General features: G+C 36.8%; 1 protein-coding gene across 4 annotated transcripts in view; it reads left to right on the top strand.

Moving 5' to 3' along the window:
* Positions 1-20,089, top strand: part of TMEM260 (transmembrane protein 260) — an 82,521-nt gene that overhangs the window by 25,161 nt on the left and 37,271 nt on the right. For all 4 annotated transcript variants that reach the window (XM_006144862.3, XM_006144863.3, XM_006144861.3 and 1 more), the window contains 7 exons: positions 2,309-2,486; positions 4,192-4,305; positions 7,701-7,880; positions 11,216-11,256; positions 15,090-15,173; positions 17,021-17,135; positions 18,376-18,545. In XM_006144862.3, the coding sequence (XP_006144924.1) occupies positions 2,309-2,486; positions 4,192-4,305; positions 7,701-7,880; positions 11,216-11,256; positions 15,090-15,173; positions 17,021-17,135; positions 18,376-18,545 (882 nt within the window). The remainder of the gene's footprint in view (positions 1-2,308; positions 2,487-4,191; positions 4,306-7,700; positions 7,881-11,215; positions 11,257-15,089; positions 15,174-17,020; positions 17,136-18,375; positions 18,546-20,089) is intronic.

Here is a 20,089-nt window from a genome sequence, read left to right as displayed (position 1 = left end):
TTTTAATTATTTATTTATTTATTTATTTTTGGGAGAGGTTTTTGCTATAGGGCGCCTGCGCTCGCCAGACAGAGACAGACAGAAAGCTAGAAATCACCTCCCAGGGGGATGGCCACGCCTCAATCCCTTCTCCTCCGTTCTCCTCTTGGGATCTTGGGGACGCACGCACACGCACCGGCGTGAGTTTTAAGCCACCGGGTCCAGGACGCAAACCGCGGTCGACTACGTGGGAGTCCAGCGACATAGCCATGGATGAGCTAGAAACCAGGGAACTGAAGAGAAACTTGCAAAACGAATAGGATTTGAATTAATAGAAAGGAGCTGGGAGGACGTTCTATTCAGAGGTAGAGCATGAGCAAAAGTATGGTGCTAGGAAGAGGTGTGTCTTACTCGGGAATTCTCAGGCACCTGACTAGTTGATAGAGATAGTAATGTTGGTAATTAGTGGATGGGTGGGGTCCCAGTTTGTCAGAAGCCCAGATTCCAGGCTGACTCATTTAGAATTTATCCAATGAAGTGTTCTTAAATTTGGGGGCTAAGTGGTCAAAAATAGTACTTTAGAAAATTTGATATGATATTATATTGCAGAATACATTGGAAAATAGAAGACAAGTTAGGAGACTATTAAAAGTAATTGGGTCTAGAACAGTTTGAATACAAATCAAAACAAAGAAAAATAGTTCATAAGGAAGAAATTACTTTGTTGTGTTGAATCTGGATCACTGGGAGAACGGAAAACTGAAATAAATAGGAAAATTTTGATTTCTATAAGAGAAAGATAAGATCATTAAATTACAAAAGGCATTCAGAAGGGTCAGGTTAGATGATACTGAATTTTCTTTTACTATTTTTTTCTATAATAGTTTATTAAAGCCATGGAATTACATTGTAACCTTTAAAAAAAAAATAAGATAGCATGAATGACTGCAGAAGTGGGAGGGAGAGAAAGGGGGATGTAGGCATTTTTGGCAGGGTCTTGTTATTGCGATCCTCTGCCCCAGCCACCCAGTTAGGGTCACAGACACATGTCACTGCACCGGCCTGTGCCTGTTAGTCCCAGCCTCATGCAGTGGTGCCCTCCTTGCACTACCGCTTCTGGGCTTATACATTTTTATACAAAACAATTTAGTTAAAATAATGAGTTAATTTTTAGACACATAATTGCTGTATTTCCTAACACTATTATATAGCACATAGGTATTTGGTAATAGCTTTTATTCTAGGTTTTAGATTTATAGCAAAGCAGGAAGTTGTCGTCATTTAAAATGCACTAGTATATTCAACCACACTGGCGGTCTCAGACCAAATCTCTGAACTGGATCCAGATTTCTGATCGATTTGCCGTGTAGACACTTGTTGGCACTGGGGATGAGAAAATTGTTTCCAAATGTAGCACTTGATTCTTTTGGTGTTATCAAAATTCACAGTCCCATCTTCCTCTTTTAAAAAAGTATCATTTTTAATTTTAAATTTGTCTAAAGAAAAAGCCATTAGAAACAAAGAACTTATCCGTACAAGACCTTACAGTCATCATGGCCAAAACATTCTTCATTATATGTTGAAAGATAAAAGTCTAAGGTAGGTTGGCTTGGTAGAGCAGCAGTAACACACTGCTCAAGGGAAGCTGAGTCCATATAGAAGATCATGGATTCAGTTACCTAGTTGACCTACGCACTGGGCATATGTACCCGTGATTCTAGCTGGTTGGAAAGGCTAAGGGGATCACGGTATGAGACCCTGTTTACGGATCTTATCTTTTTTCTCTCTTTCTTTCTCTCTCATGTGTGTGTGCGTATACATGTATATATATGTACATTTTATATACATGTATAAATTTTAGGAAAAAAAATGTAGAGGGGTACCTAGATCCAAACAGTCCACAAGAAGTAGAATGAGTATTCCTGAATAAAATATGTTTGTCATTTCATTAATTTTTACAGTCAAACCTATTTAGGTCTTAGCCAGACCATCTTTCTTTGTGGAGATAGCAAGAAAATGACATGGGTATATCTCTCTAGTTACTCTCTCTTCAGGTTTTCTGAACTGTCTTGAATCTTACATCTGAAGACTACAGCATATTCTACCCATAGGTTTGTTCATTTGTTTGTGAATAGGTTAGCTAACATATGGACTTCCTAATTAAAATATGTTGAAAGAAATTATTATATGAAGTAGTGTATTAACCATATAATGTGTTGGAGTAGTGCTTGGTGACTGTCATAATTTTTGCTGGTACAGTTTATAAAAAGGAAAATAAAGTCAGTTCTTTTTGTTGGGAAAGAAGATTTCATGTTATCTGTATTTGCAGGCTTTCTGGCTCATATGCTGGAGGAATCCTTGCTGCGGGGGTGTTTTCATTTTCTCGTCTAACATGGCAGTGGTCCATTGCAGCAGAGGTTTTTAGCTTAAACAATCTGTTTGTGGGGCTGCTTATGGCTCTTACTGTACATTTTGAGGAGGCAGCAACTGCAAAGGAGAGATCAAAGGTAACCTATTTTGATCAAAGTGAGTCATTTTTTGTTTTAATTTTTAGACAGATGCTGTATTTCTTTTTAACTTTGGTTTAGATACTGTTTATCTATTCTGATTACTGTCAAGGTAATCTAGGCATGTTGAGAAAGTAAATGTTCTCAGTTCTTTTATTATGAATGGAACCATGATAGCCCTTATAAAATGTAGGACTTTTTTCTCCCTTAGTGTTCAGAAGTTTTTAGAGAATGAGGGGATAATGAAATCTGTGAGTCTCATAGGAGAAGATAGGTTTGTTCGTTAATTCATCATCATTTGTTTGTGTGTGTTATCAGATGCCAAGCCACTTTAAAGACTGACCACCTTAAATAGTGTGCCATTATGGTATATCAACTCACTCCCTAACTGAAAAAAAAAAGGTTAAATTTGTAATTTTTTTAACTAAAAGGAAAATATTAAATGTAAAAACAAAGTAGTTCAGAAGAAATTGCAATGAAATTAAAACGCTATCATCACATTCATTTGAAACTTGAAAGAACTCTATCATCTAAGAATTTACAGTCTATGTATTGGAAAATGCCAAATCATCTTACTATAGGCAGCCCCGTGTTGTTAAGTAATACATAAACAAAAGAACATCATGGTTTATCTGTGAGTCCCATAATTTGATCTGTGAGGCTATTAGAGTTTTTTAGTTTGTTTGCTTGTTTAAAATAACCTTTTTGTCTGAGTCAGTTAAGAAAAGAATATCAAGTATACTTATTAAAGCATGTAAGGCAAACATTATTCAGATTCAGGTGTAGGGACCACTTCAATGGGGTTTTGTAGTGGAGGGAGAGATCAGATTTAACTCCAAATACAAGGGAAAGTGGGAATTTCTAGCCAAGGAAAAGGTGGGGATCAGAAGATGAAAATTGACTGAGAGGAAAAATTGAGGTAAAAAGGGATTTTGGCTACATTGAATTCATGCTGAAAACAGGCCAAAGGAATCCGACATCACCTGGGGAAGTGGAGGAGACACTTGATCAGATAGGGAGTGTGGTGAGATACCGAGAGTGGTGAGTTCTTGCTAAACCACCTTAGCAGGATTCTGCCTAAAATCAGACAGCTCAGAGAGGAACATGGAAGCCCAAAAGTCAAGGCCTGATGAGAAGAGAATTCAAAGGAACCTGATTAGAGTTCAGTCAGGAAGGGAATCTTTGTCATTTATGAAACAAATTCATGTTCGAAAAATGCAAAAAAACAAAAACAAAAAACACTATCCAGAGACGCCTAGGCTTCTAAATAAAATGTGTTATATTTTATTTATTTAATAAGAGAAAAAGTAACATAGAATTGCTGGACTTTATTTAAATATTTTACTGGAATAAGAATTACAGAATACCCTATTATTGTTGTTAGGAGTTACCCAGTCTTCCTAAAGGACCTCCTATAAGTCAGTTTGAAGACAGTCATTTAAGGACAAGCTGCAGTTATTTAATGAAAATAGAAAATATTAAGAAAAGCTACTAGTAATAAATATTAGTGACTACTTATTTAAAGCAGTTAAAGTATAACTGTTTGTTTGCTTCTAAGAGGCTGATTTTAACCTGACTTATATTAGAAATGCTTGGTTTTAATACAAAGAGTGACTTTTTACCATTGTGCTTACCCAGAGTTTTAGGTGAATTTATAACTCAGCTTTTTCTTTTTTTTTTTTTTTTTACTTCTATTCATTTTCAGATAGCAAAAATTGGTGCTTTCTGCTGTGGCCTTAGCTTATGTAACCAGCACACGATAATACTCTATGTTTTGTGCATAGTCCCTTGGATTCTCTTTCGACTTTTAAAAAAGAAGGTAGGTTTCTGAATTTTGTAAAATTAAAATTTATAATATTTATTTAGTTTCAGTATAGTATTGTGTCATCAGAAAACTCAAGGCTTTAATTTTTCTTGAGTTCTATGTGAAGCTAAATAACCTTAGGTCCTAACAATATTGACTGAAAAAAATAGGATTTACAAAAATTATGCAGTATTGATTGTGGTAGCATATGGCCTGTTTCACAATTTTCTTACTGATTCTGAAAAGCACCTGATGAAAGTAAGCTGAAAGGACTTAAAGCAACAATATCAAATTTCCTTAATTGTTTTATTATACATTCTGAGACACAGGGTGGTGTGCCAGTAATACCCGGTTCATCCACTTTTAGTTGGTTGAGTGCCTGCTCTGTGCCATATAGCTTGCTTCAGGTACTACAGATTCAGCTCTCAATAAAACAGACTTTGCTGCTATTGCGGACTAAATAATAAAATCTCTGATAAGTAACAGTTCTGTTTTCTCAGAACACACGGTTGAAAACAATTTAGTATTGTTTCTTCTTTCTCTGAACAACAATAACAAAAAAGATTATTAATTAAAGTGGTGCTACAAAGCAACAATAGGAAAATTACTTTGTTAGGCATTGGGAGATATAGGTGAGGGAAAGCAGGGAGTTGGGTTAGACAGAAATATAAAATCAATAGTGTATGATTAAAAAGTAAATAAAGGAAACAGCTATTAACAGGAATGAGCAATTGTTCTTGGAACTGAACCTGTGAAGTCAAGCATATAGTCCTTATGTAATGGCTATTTAACAGTATAACAGGCAGTATTGTTAACAGTGGTTTTACAGACTATATAGAACATTCTTTTTTTTTTTTGGAGAGATTTTCACTATAGGGCGCGTGCGCTCGCCAGACAGACAGAGAGAGACATAGAGACAAAAGCGAGAAATCACCCCCCAGGGGGGATGGTCACGCCACAATCCCTTCTCCTCCATTCTTCTCTCGGGATCTTGGGCATGCACGCACACGCGCCCGGCATGAGTTTTAAGCCACCGGGTCCGGGATGCGAACCGCAGTTGACTATGTGGGAGTCCAGCGACATAGCCATTATGCTAACTGCTGGTTTCTTATAGAACATTCTTTATATGGTCTTTTATTATGTAAATCCTTGATTTAAAAAAATAAAGATATAACATACAAAAGTCTAACTTGGTAAAAGCTCTCCTATGGAATACAAATCCGAAGAGGCCCAAGTATTTTTCTTGAGTCAATGGATGCCCAGATGGGGGTAGATAGACAACATGTCCCATCCTGGTATCAGTCATCTTAGCCAGGCTTCTGAATATGCAGCTATCAGAGGGGTGCATTCTCTGCAAAAAGAAAATATGTTGTTTTGGTTGATTGGAAGATCTACCAGTGAAGAAACAGCATAGTTGGATCTCACTACCAGGTGACTTGAGGAGAATAAGAAGTCCTGAGTGACATTGCTTTCAACCCTGACTATTATTTTTTTGGGGGGGAGGTGGGGGGTGGAGGGAGGCTTTTGCTAATAAGGTACATGTGCTCACCAGACAGAGACAGACACAGAGACAGAAAGCGAAAAATCACCCTCCAGGGGGGTGGCAACACCACAGTCTCTTCTCCTCCATTCTCCTCTTGGGATCTTGGGCATGTACACACATGTGCCCAGTGTGAGTTTAAGTTATTGGGTCCAGGACTTGAACCACAGTGTACTATATGGAAGTCCAGTGATGTAGCCATTACACCATCTGCTGGTCCATCAATCCTGACTACTTGATTACACTATCTGGAAGCTTAAAAAAATGTGTGTGGGGCCAGCAGGTGGCATGGTGGTTAAAGGCTCTGGACTCCCACATGGCTGACCATGGTTCGAGTCCTGGTCCTGACGACTTGCTTTCTTACTTACCCTCTCTCTCTCTCTCACTATCTCACTCTCTGATCAAATTAAAATAAATAAATAAAATAATTTTTTAAAATGTGTATGTGTCTACACATGGACACACACATACACATGTATAATAATATATGTATATGTAAATATGTGTGTTTATATATATACATATACATAAGTATATATGATATTTATACTAAAACTTGATCCCATCCCAAAATAATTTTTATATAATTGATTGAGGGTAAGACCCAGACATTGGTATTTTTAAAAAGCTCTCCAGGAGATTCTAATGTGTAGTTAGGACTAAGAGCCATTCTCCAAACTCTCTGTAATAGCTCTCATGTAATTGTCTCCCTGTTTATTTCTCACACTGAAAGAAAATCTGCCATAACTGCATTTACCATTCTAAATTCAACTTTATAACGTGCAGAAACTGCTAAAACATAAATACTTTCTTGAATACCACTTTTAAGAATAGCAAAAGCATGTTGTTAGATTAGCTATTTCTTACATTCTTTTTATGCCATCATTTTTATGCATCTCATTACTGCTATAGAAATCTCAAATGAAATCAGTACTATAATAAAACACTTCATTTTCAATTAAGAATGTTTATTTGAAAATGCTAATATAAATCAACTGCTTATTCTACCCCTGGTGTGTGTGAACCTTAGTTCCTATATTCATTCTCACATATGAATCTCTCTTTTGTGAAGGCAAAATTGGCAATTTCCAATTACGATATTTGTAAGAGACCCCCTTTCCCAGTTACTAAAGAAACCAATATTTGAACTTTCTGGTATACCAGAATGCATATTTTTTGTTTTTAATGTTTATAAAACTTTGTCAGTCATTTTAGAAATGCATAGATAAGAAATATATCCCCCAAATAAAGGCATACAAGGCAACATTGTTACATATAACAACAAATTACCTTTAGTACTCCATTCTATATGTAGATTGAGGGGAAAAGCATTTGGATGAACTTACTTGGAGATTATATAAAAGCTAGCTTCGTTTGTGCCAAAAATTTCTATGAACTGTACAAAATACAAAGAATTATGTACTATGTATAATCATAAGAGTATACTGTTAAAGTCTGTTTTTAATGATGTGATTAAGTGAATTGGTATTAGAATATTATCTTGGACATATTTAAAAATCAGCTAACCAATATTTAATCACTTCTAAGTGGGTCATCTCAGCTATGCAATTCTGCATGTCATGACACGGTTTTAAATGCAAAAGATGCAATAAACATGATACTCACGAGTCTTTACTAATATTATTTGCTTCACTCAGATTTCACCTGCCATGCAAAGGAGTTCAGGCTGATTTTCTAGTAATCCACAGTAATCAGAAGGTTTAACATAGTATTCTGTGGTGACTTAATATCAATTGAGAGATCAGCTCTGAGTAAACATATTTGATATTATCCTTGATGTGTTCTTGAAGTTGCAGGATGGATTGACTAAAATAAACATTGTTACATAATGCATTGTGCTCTGATGCAGGAACTCTCCCTGGGCCTGGTGTTGAAGCTGAGCCTGTGCTTCACTGCTGGTTTACTGCCCTATGTCTACCTTCCTATCTCGTCCTACCTCAATCAAGCCCGGTGGACCTGGGGAGACCAGACAACACTGCTCGGGTTTTTGACACATTTTCTCAGGGAAGAATATGGAACATTCAGTCTGGTAAATTTATATTTCAGGATCCTCTGTGGAAATAAGTGGCAAACGTATTCTGAAGTATGAGAAAAAACAGACAATGCTTATCAATGACGGTAGATAGAATTGTCATTTCAGTTATTCATGAAACAAATTTGTACCTTGGAATGTGGCCTACAATACTTTAGGAAAAAATTGGAATCACTTAATCCGTCCTTATATTGCTAGGTATCCTGAATAAACGTCTCAGGCCAACAAGCATGGAAGGGATTCTGCTGCCTGCAGATGAAGCAATTCAGTCTTGTTAGCTAGTCAGTCCTGGGGTAGTCTGTGAATAAAGATATTTGGAAAAGATTGAAGGGAAAAAATCCTCAAGTTTTAAAATTTAGTTTGATCAAGATATTTCCTTTTATTGCATATTTGATGAATAGTGTTCATATTAGTATTTAGTTTTTAAAACTGAAGACATATTGGGGACAGTAGGTGGTATGGAGGGTCAGTTGGCTGGATCCAATATGGCCAACTTCACAGTTTGAGTCCCAGACCCAGAGGCTTAAAAATCATGCCAGTTGCATATACATGTATGTCCAAAATCCCAAGAGGAAAATGGAGGAGAAGGGATTGCAGAGGTTGATTTATCATTCTTTCTCTCTGTCTCTAGAGAGCACATGCACCCTGTAGCAAAATAAAAACTGAAAACAAACAAAAAAAAACCTGAAGACATCTGTAAGTAAAATTAAATAATAAAATATGAGTCCACTAAATGTAAATATTATAATCTGAAGTTCAGAAGACCTTGCTTTCCCTAAGGCATAGCAAGGGAAGTTATTAAAGGTAGTTCTAATAAAGTTTATCTGAAAAATGAAAGGATAAACAAAAGATTTTTTTATTTTAATATAGACCATTACGTCAGGTCTCTCATGGCTTGCGCTTTCAGTGTCTTGCTTCAGAGGCAAGTTTCAGAAGAGCACATGGTATGTAATACTATTTATACGAAATCCTAAACCATGCAGAAACTAAACAATCTATTGTTAAAGTATACATAGAAAAGTAGGAAAACTCAATATTTTTTAAAACTACAGGACTAATTAATACCAAAGTCAAGGTAGTTGTTACCACTGAGCATTAAGAAAGCAGATGCTTAAGAGAGCTTTGTGTGGGTGGTGTGGTAGTGAAGGTGCTAGATTCCCACATAACTAATTACAGTTCAAGTCCTAGACCTGGCAGCTTGCTTTCTCACTTTCCCTCTTGCTCTCTCTGTCTCTCTCTCTCTGGTGAGCACATGCGCCTTCTAGCAAATTAAAAAAGAATTATAATTAATAAAATAATTCTTTAAAAAAAAAAAGAGGGCTTTGTGAGATACCTTATGGGATTTATGGAGTTTTGTTTGTTTTATTTTTAAAATTTTTGTCAGAATGTGTGTGCACTCAAGAAACAGAGAGAAGGAAAGTGAGAAAGTGCTCTCCATGAGGGATGGCCAGGCCATAGCCCCTTATCCTCCATCTCCCTATCTTTTCAGGATATTGGTCATGCACATACATACACACGCCTAGCATGTTTTTCAAGCTACCAGCTCTAGGACTCAAGTCACACAATCAGCCATGTGGGATCCAGCTGCTTTAACCACCATGCCACTGACTGGCCCAAGATTTTGTTGGTTAAATAAATGGTGGATCTGTAGATTTTATAAAAGCTCTTTATCTCTTGGGCCAACCTGTAGCCCTGGTTAAAGGAACCAGATCCTATATGGCCAACCTAGGTTCAAAACACCCTGGGCCCATGTGTGTACCTAAAATCCCAGCAAGATGGAGAAATGGAAGAGAAAGGATTATGATGTGACCATACCCCATTGGAGGGGGCTTTCTCCCTCTCTCTTCATGTCTTTCTCCAGCAAACATATATGCCCTCTGGCCATTAAAAAGAAAAAACTCTTTATCTCCCTCTCTCTCTTTTACTTTTTAATTTTTTAGAGTATATATGTGCTAGCTAGAGAGAGACAGGGGAAAGAGAAAAGAAAAGTAAGAAGGCACCCCCTTTGGAAGATGGCCACGCTGCAATCCCTTCTCCTCCATTTATTCTTTTAGAATTTTGGGCACCAAGCTGCTGGTTCCAGGACTCAAACTACCTAGCCATATGGAATCCAGCTGTTTAAACTACCACACCACTGACTGGTCCCTTTTATCTCTTAAATATAATTGTTTATTATGTGTGGGTATAGGAGATATTTCATAATAAGATAGATTAATAAGTTAATTTTTATTTTTACTTACTTTAAATTTATACTCTGGTTTATTTATATAGTTTATGTTTACTAATATTGGTTATTCTATTAAAGTATTCTTTGAGGGCCATTCCTATTGGAGAACTTAAAATTTACCGTTTGAAATTTGTATAATTCACACATAGTTGTAAAATTAAAGATTAATGGGTTACAGTGAACTTTCTGCAAAATGCCCAAAAAGAACTTAAAGAGAATTTATAAAATGGACCAGCATGGTGGTTAAGGCAGCTGGATCCCACTGGCTAACTGCTTGGTTCAAGTCTCAGACCTAGTGACTTGAAGAACACACCAGGTATATGTGTGTGCATGCCCAAGTTCCAAGGGAACAAGGGATTGTGGTGTGACCTTCCTCCTGGGGGATGCTTCTTCACTTTCCCTCCCTCTCTCCAGCAAGTGCACACACTCTCTAGCAAAATTTTAAAAAAGAGAGTCTAACGGAAGTGGAAAATAATCTATTACAGGTAATAATTCACTAATGTGTTAATCACTCCTGCTGGAATAATTTAATTTATTTTCAGCCACATATTTATATACTTCTTTTTAAAGGATGTCCAAGTTTAATTTTCACTGCCTTCTCTTAAGTTTACTAAGGGCCAGAATTTTAGTAAGGGCCACAATGGTGCTGTGCTGAGGCCACATGGGAGGGTCCTAGGTGTACCTGGAAGTCTCCCTTTATGTTCTGGGTGCACATGGTGTGCCTATGGTCCTGGATGGGTAAGGCCAGGTCCGGGTTAGAGTCCCAGACCTGGTGACTTGAAAAACATGCCAAACACATGCCCAAAAATCCTGAGAGGAGACTAGAGGAGAAGGGACTGTGGCATGGCCATACCCACTATGAGGTGATTTCTCACTTTCTGTTTCTTGCTCTCTGGTGAGCACACGTTCCTTATAGCCAAAAGGGAAAAAAAAGACTTTAAAAATATTTTTAATAAAGCTTTGAATTAAAGACTTTAAATAAAGAGAGATGTTGCATTATATATTTAAAATACATATCTTTTAGAGCAAAATTGTTAAAATATAATAGCCTAACAAAGCTTCAGTTTAATGCTTGTATAAATGGAACTTTTTCTTTTGTGTTTAGGCTAAATCTGAAATAGGATCCAGTATGTCTCAAATACTGCTGTGAGTATGAAATATGTGAAACTATTTTTAAATGAATTCACTATTAGTTCCTTTACATGACTTTAGGGATTTCTGAGTTCCTTTCTTTGTAAAGAAGTATGTCTGAGAAATAGTTTTCATCTTTCCAGTTAACATTGTTTGTATATACTATCAAACATCCTAGTTTTTTGTTCAGTGAGATAAAGCTTAAAAGTAATAAACAACGGTGAATGAAAATATTAGGAGACTATGAGAGTCTATAAAAGTGAAATGTTTCAACTTTAAATTGGGTAACTTCCCAATATAATGTTCCTTTATGAATAGTTTATTCTTTATTCAGGTTTTCATGTTGTCTTTCTTTTGGAGATATTTTGCAACATTGTATTTAACACAATTTGAATAATCATTTTCTTGTTATTTTGATTTGAGCTATACTCTTAATTCTTTAGAGAGTCATTTATTTGATGTCTCTTATGACTTCCTCTTGACTGTCCTCTTCAGAAGCCCTCTTTTTGACATATATATTTTTAACATCCAACCTTATTAGAGGCAGCTTAAGCCAATATATTTTCATCTATATTATCCAATAGTGTTCTTTGAAAAATGGGTTAGTATTTGCTTTAAAACTTACACAGATTATGACAACTTTAAAAATATCCATACCAATTTAAAAATATCCATACCAATTATAATGTTTTCAATATAAATTTTTAGAAGAAAATAAAGCTCTGTAACACTAACATGATCTAGCTAATCACCAATTTGGAACTTTTAAGGCTATTTGCAGAAATTTGGAGGAGGATATTTCAACTTTATATGCATATGACAGAGTTCATAAGTTCTTACAGTTTGTCTTGTTTACTGACTAGCTTTCTTCCTTCTATCCATCCTTCCTTTCTTCTTAAACAACTTTTTCCTACTCTGAAACAAGGTACATAATCATATAGAAAATTTAGGAAATGCAGGCAAGCAGAATGAAAATTTAAATGACCTATAATTCTAATACACAGAGCTACCCACCATTCCTTTTTTGAGCTTTTGCCATAAGGCATCAGAGAGAGACAGATGAGGGAATATGAGAAAACACCTCCCAGAGTGGATGGCCACTCCACAATCCCTTCACCTCTACTCTCCTCTTGGGATTTTGAGCATGCATGCACATATGCCCAGCATGATTTTTCAAGCTAGCAGGTCCAGGACTTGAACCATGGTCAACCATATGGGAGTCCAATGTCTTCACCACCATACCACTTGCAACCCTCACTACTATTATTAATCTATTAATATTTTTGTCAATATCCTTCTGGTAATTTTTATACTTTGTTTTAAAGAAGGGAATCTTAAGCTACAGTTGTATTAGCATGCTTTTTTAAACTTTATATTTTGAAAACATTTTCCTGCCATCAATTATTCTTACTTTTTAATTTTTCTCACAATTGATTTTAAATTTCTTTTTATGTCCAATGAGATTTTTGTGGCCTTAAAATTTTGGTGTGTGGTGGTGAAGGTAGCAATAAGCACAGTTTTCTTTTAAAGATAAATATAGCTTTATCAGGGCTATCAGGTAGCATAGTGGTTAAGGCACTGGCCAACCATGGTTCAAGTCTGGGATCTGGCGGTTTGAAACACACTGGGCACGTGTGCATGCATGCCCAAAACCCCAAGAAGCAAATGGAGGAGAAGGGATTGCTGTGTGACCATTACCCCTAGAGGGTTATTTCTCACTTTCCTTCTCACTATCTCTTCTCTCTGTCTCTCTGGTGAGCACACAAACCCTAGGGCAAAAACCTTAAAAAAAAAAAAAAAGGAAAGACAGTTTTATAAATAAATGTTTCTGAGTTTTCACTTTATTCTACTTTACTACATATGGAAAGACTTACTGCTTCCCCTTTTTTAAGAGGGGTTTTTGTGTAATGGCTATGTCGCTGGACTCCCATGTAGTCGACCATTGTTCACGTCCTGGACCTGGTGGCTTAAAACTCACACCGGGCATGTATGCATGCATGCCCAAGATCCCGAGAGGAAAATGGAGGAGAAAGGATTGAGGCGTGGCCATCCCCCCTGGGGGGTGATTTCTCGCTTTCTCTATCTCTGTCTCTCTCTGTTGTTCTGGTGAGCGCATGCACCCTATAGCAAAAACTTCTCAAAAAAAACTTTAAAAAAAAGAGAGATTTTTGTTATAGGGTGTGTGCACTCGCTAGACAGAAAGTGAAAAATCACCCCCCAAGGTGGTAAGACTGTGCACAGTTCGTTCTTCTCCAGTCTCTCAAGATTTTAGGCAGGCAGGCACATGCACCCAGCATGGGTTTTAAACCGCTGGGTTCAGACTCAAATTGTGGTCAACTACGTGAGAGTCCAGTGTTGTTAGCATTATGCCATCTGCTGGTCCTACTACTTCCTCTTTTCTACCTACCTTCCAGAGATTGTTACAGCATTCAGGATTACTAGTCTTATTTTGCCTTAACAAATCCCACATGAACTCCAAAGAACTCTAAGAGTAGTCCTAAATTTTAAATCTCGCTTTTATTAGTTACACATGAAAGTCATCTATTGGGGAACTTAAAGGCTTCATTTATATATAATAATAGCAGTTGGGTTGTATACCGAGAAAAAAGACTTGACAGAAATTACAACTGTTCACACCCTCACTATTTATTCTGTCTGAATCATCATGTAGAAAGGAGGCGTAATTCCAGCACTCTCCGAGTGAGAGAATTTCCAGTCTTTAATTGTTTCAGGTGGACAGGAGTGTTGAAATGGCAACTCATAATTAACTTACAAGGAAATCCTTCCAAATGATGGAATAAATCTCCTACCCTTTTCCAGTCAAGCAAATTAAATTCTTTCCCCATGCATATCTCTAAATTGCAATCCTGTACAAGGAAATTATTGAATCTAACCTTAGGCAGTGACCATCTTTTAGAGCTTACATTTAAGCAACAGATCTCCAAGAATTAATTTTGAGACCGACTTCATTCCTTTTGAAGAATGGTTCAAAATGGGCCTCATGCTGGAATCAATTTTTCAAGTGTGCTTGAAAATGAGTAAGGATATGGTCTCATAGTAGATGAGTCCCCATTAGTAAAATGCACATTGTGTGGTTTCCATAATTAGGCCATCACATTTTCCCCAGTAAAATTGCCAGCAGGGAAAAGAAAGTTCTTTGAGAGTGTATAGAGTCTTTTCTTTTTTAAAAACTGGAGACTGTTAGAGAGTAGTTATTTTAGAACTCAAGTAACACCTAATAAAATGCTTCTGAATTAATAGAAGGGAAAAAGAATACATTTCTTTAAGGTCGCTTAAACATTTTTCAAACCAAATAATATAGAGGACAAGGAAGCCTTTTAAGGAAGAAGATAACCCGGGAAAGAATGGTTGCAGATTTCTCTTGACCTTTTCTTCCATATGATTGGATCTCCAGAAAATTATTTGAATTAATATTGTTTTCAGTTGCTAAATAACTGAAGGCTTTGGCCATACTGACAACAGAAGGACATTAAAATCCTATTTCAAACAACTTCTTATCAAACCATTTAGGGATATTTTATATAGTAAGCCAATACCAAAACAAACAAACAAACAAACAAACAAACAAAACAGAAGAATTGTTTTTTGTGGTACTATCCCAAATTATATAAATTGAGAGCCAAAATTTCCAATTGGAAAACATCTTACAGTGTTTAACTCTTTCTGTGGCACTTTTTCTCCTGAATTTAGAAGACAGAATAATTCGAACATCAGACTCCAGCTTTTAAAATCATTCAGTGCATATGAACTGTACTCTACAAGGGATATTTTATTTTCGTCAACCAAATTTGTTTTCTGCCAACTGTAAGTTAAGTTGTTTTTTACAGTTCTCAAGTAACAAACATGAAGATGGAACTCTCCTTCAACATCCAAGCCCTCGCAGTTTGGGCACATATATGTTTAGCAAGAAAGTGAGTAATAAAATTCCTTTTTCTGTTGTTTTTCTCATGTTCATGAATTGAATAAATTTTTTCAATATGTCTTTGTAGTACACTGCCAGTACTATTTTACTCTTTCTCTTTCTTTGTCTTTTCTTCCTTTCTTCTTTCTTTTTTTTTTTTTTTTTTTTTACTCCCCGCGGGAGATTTTTTCTTTATAGGGGTGGAGATTTTTGCTATAGAGTGTGTGTGCTTGCCAGAGAGGCAGAGAGAGTGAGAGAGATACAGAAAGTGAGAAATCATCCCCCCTGGAGGGATGGCCATGCCACAATCCCTTCTCCTCCATTCTCATCTCAGGATTTGGGGCATGCACACACACACACGTGCTTGGCATGCGACACAACCATTATGCCATCTGCTGGTCCCCAAATAAATTACTCTCTTAACCACTTTTGTTAAAGCAAATATGTATTTCTTACTAGTTTTTTTCTGATAATCAATTATTTTTTAAAAATTGGCTACATTTTTTCATATAGTACAGTTTAAATAGACAAGTGATTTGATATCTTAAAACTTGAAGTTTGATCTTTTACTCTGCCTCTGGAAAATTATTATTTTTAAAATATAAACCAGAGGGTACATTTGATTACCAGAGAGAGACAGAGAGAGAGAGAGAAATCTCCTAAGTGGGTGTCATAATCCCTTTTTCATTTCTGCTTTCTGTTGGGATTTGGGGCACATATGCCAGGGATGTTTTTCAAGCCACCAGGACTAGGAATCAAACAGCACAGGTGGCCATGTGGGATCAAGCAACATTAAACACTAGACCACGGGACCAGCCTTGCCCATAGCCAATTATTATTGCTGATTTGAACTTCCAAGAAAGAAGCACTTAAGACAAAAATAAATAAAAGGAAACAATTTTTAAAATTCCTCTGTGTTAAAAGAAAAACTAAAAAATCTAGCATTATTAACCTCTGTTAATTTGCTACTCACTTAATGGTTATGTCACTGGACTCCCACTTAGCCAACCAAAGTTTAAGTCCCAGACCCAGCAGCTTAAAACTCATACCAAGCATATGTGTGTGCATGCCCGAGATCCCGAGAAGAGAATGGAGAAGGGATTATGGCATGGCCATCCTCCTGGGGGGTGATTTCTTGCTTTCTGTCTCTCTGTCTCTCTGGTGAGCACATGCATCCTATAACAAAAAGCTCTCAAAATAAATAAATAATAATAAATAAAATTAAATTAATAATTTTTTAAAGAAAAAAGATTATACTAACATACATTCTCATATTAATGCATTCTCAGCAACATTTGAGATTCATCATTTTGAACTGTTTATTTCAAGCATAAAAATATACTTTTATTATGGGACCAGCAGTTAGCGTAATGGCTATGTCGCTGAACTCCCATGTAGTCGACTGTGGTTCGAGTCCCAGACCCGGTGGCTTAAACTCACACTGGACACGTGTGCGTACATGCCCAAGATCCTGAGAGGAGAATGGAGGAGAAGGGATTGTGGCATGACCATCCCCTCTGGGGGGTGATTTCTCACTTTCTGGCTCTCTGTTTCTCTCTGCCCTATAGCAAAAATATACTTTTGTTTTTCAATTTAACAATATTAATAGTTTATCTTTCTTCTGTGAATTTTAACTTTATGTCCTTTGCTTCACAGTTCCAGTTATCTACAACATGTAGTTCAAGTTTATTACTGTTTGTTTATGTATTCCAACCCAGATTTTTAAAACCAAGATGTTTTTTCATTCTTAGTTAAAAATTAAAAGTTCTATAGCTTCAAATATTTTTCCAGTAGTTTAACGCTATGTAATATTATTATTGATAGTCATGCATAACAATAATTTTTATTTTTTTATAGGAACAGTCAGAATCCATCATTAGTATGGCTTTTTACTGGAATGTTTTGCCTTTACTCATTGTTCTTTGCTTGGAGGGCAAATTTAGATATTTCAAAACCACTTTTCTTGGGTGTGGTAAGTCTTATTTAGATATATCCCTTTGATCAGAAAGTTTGTGAAGAATGTATAGATTTGTCTTTTATGGATGGAGCAAATTTTTTTCAGGAATAATTAAAATTGTAAATACATTTTTAGACATCAAAAGTTAAATTGCTGAACGACCTGTTTTTAGAAAAAAAAAAATTGCTATGTTTAGTTAACTAGAACTGCTAAACAGAAAAATAGTTGTAAAGTAGATTTAAGTTAGTCATTTTGTGTGTATATCCTTGCAAATACTGCTGGAATTTTTTTAAATAGCAAAAGAAAAATGAGTTCCCAGTAGGGCTCTTACCAACATATTCCCTGACTTACCACCTCATCAGTCCCAAGCCTACACAAAAGAACCACTGTGCTTCTGTTTTCCCTATCAGCCATCTCTGAGATGAGTGTACTTGTTCTCCTTAAGATAGAAATTCTGTAAACATAGAAAGCTCTATTTTGACAGCTGAGACCAACTGGCCTGTGTGTGTTCAAGAAGCCTAAACAATACCCTCTTGATCCCCTAAGTTCTGAATCCATTGAGAAATAAGATAAGCCAGTATAGTGGTGGAAGAATTACCTTTATTGCTAGTAACATTAAGGTTGGAGAATGTGGTTTGTCTATGACTGGTGGTGGGGTTGGGAGAGTGGGCATCCTCATGCTACATCTCAGAAGGAACAAGCTTATGGCAGGACTACACCACCCTACTGGTGCCAAGGGACAGACTCTGTCCCTGGACAAATGTTTCCCGTGGGCAACTTATTTCCAAGAGAAGGTAAGAGGGAATGGAAGGGCTCTGCAGACCCGACTGTGGCTCCTAACTTGCCAGTGAAATCAGTTCCTACAGTCCTACAGGAAGAATAATAAGTGCATAGAGAGTGGCCAGGACAATTAAACTAACAAAGAATCTCCACATGGAAGGAAACACTAGTAAAGCAAGAGTGTCCCTCTCCCTCCTCCCGGTTACATATCACTGGAGTTCAAGACCAAGGCTACAGCATCAAGATGAATGGGCGGATCTCAGAAGGGGGATGCACATGTCAAAGTGGGAAGGAGGAATGTTTGACAACTGAAAAATAAAGTGACATAGAGTTGAACGGTGGAAGTGAGTTAAGATCTGAGTGACAGGAGGCATAAGCAACTACCTGTATGTTATGTATTTTTAAAAAGTGTAACTATCTGACTGATTGCGTAAACTAGTCAGCTGGACATGCTGTCTGTATGTCTCTTTCACAGGTAGAACGGTTCTGGATGCAGAGCAATGCAGTGGTGGCCGTCCTTGCTGGCGTTGGTTTGGCTGCCCTTGTGTCTGAGAGTAACCACGTGCTGAACAGCAGTAGGCTTCAATTTCTGGAGTGGCTTTCGGCAATACTTTTTGTCATTTACCAAATATGTTCTAATTATAGGTAATACATAGTTAATGACTTCCATTTTTGTCTGAATACAGTGGTTTTCAAACTTTCGGGATTGTTTACTCTCCCAAACCAGAAGGTCACCACAGTGATGTGTGGTGTTATACCACACAAATGCAGGTTTGAAGTGCATATGGACTATTGTATGCTTTCTTTCCTTTTTTTCTTTAATTTTAAAGTACTCTCACAACTTGTTTATTTATTTATTCATTTATTGGGTAATCAGGAAAGTCATGATCCATTTTTGCATGGAAAAACAGAAAAATATGCCATGATTTTCCCAATGACCTAATATTTAAGTTTTTCCTATAGGGTGCATACACTTGCCAGAGACAGATGGGGCCAAGGGCAGTGAGAAATCACCCTACCCCCAAGGAGAATAACCATGCCACAATTCCTTCTCTTCCATTCTCCCCTCAGGATTTTGGGCATGTACACATAAACACCCAACTTGATTTTCAAGCTGCCAGGTCCAAGACTCAAACCATGCAGTTGGCCATGTGAGATCCAGCACCTTAACCTCCACACCACTTGCATATATTTTTCTTCTAAAGAATGCTAGAGATGGACTAGCCCCATAGCCAAGTGATTAAGGGAGACAGATCTCATATGACCAACCTTGTGGTTCGAATTCCAGTCCCAGTGGCTTAAAAAAGTATACTAGGTGCATGCACATATGTACCAAAATCCTGATGGGATAGAGAAATGGAGGAGAGGGATTGTGGTGTGACTATGCCCATCAGAAGTTGATTTCTCCCTCTTTTTTTTTAGAGAGATTTTTGCTATAGGGCACATGAGCTTGCCAGAGAGATAGAGATAAAAAGTGAGAAATCGTTTCTGGGGGGATGGCCACACTGCAATCCCCTCTCCTCCATTCACCTCTTGGGATCTTGAGCATGCCCACACACGTGCTCAGCATGTTTTAAGTTGCCTGGTCCAAGACTCGAACTGTGGTCAACTATGTGGGAGTCCAGTGACATAACCATTACACCATCCGCTGGTCCCTCTCCCTCTCTCTTCTGCAAACACATGTACTCTCCAGCAATAAAACAAACAAAAAAACCCTAGAAATACTCCATAGAAGCTGAGTATATGTAAAATTCCATGATTTAACTATCACTTAAATGGACAGTAAAGAGATTACGGGCTTTTTTTTTTTTTTTTTTAATTTATTTGTTTACGTTCATTCACTGTACATCATTACAGCATACAAAATGAGATTTTCCATCCAGAGTACACTGTATAATGTCTCAATCAAGCACATCAACATACATGTTATTGTCAACAAATAATTTTCCATTTCTTGTTTCCTGTATGTTTTGCTTTTTTCCCCCATCCTTGTTCCCTATCTCTTACCCTCTGCCATCTCCCACTCTCCTCCCACACTGTCTCTGGTAACTATGTTTACTTTCTATACTGTTTTCCCCCCACATTTTATTGAATTACTAAAGATCTTAATTAATCTAAATATTTTCATAGCAAACACAGTTGATATATACATTTCCATGAACACAAGTCTAACTTTAGGCATCCTATAA

This window comes from Tupaia chinensis, unplaced genomic scaffold (assembly GCF_000334495.1).
Source record: "Tupaia chinensis unplaced genomic scaffold, TupChi_1.0 Scaffold000133_1, whole genome shotgun sequence".
NCBI lineage: Eukaryota > Metazoa > Chordata > Mammalia > Scandentia > Tupaiidae > Tupaia > Tupaia belangeri.
This window is presented reverse-complemented; position numbering and strand designations above follow the sequence as displayed.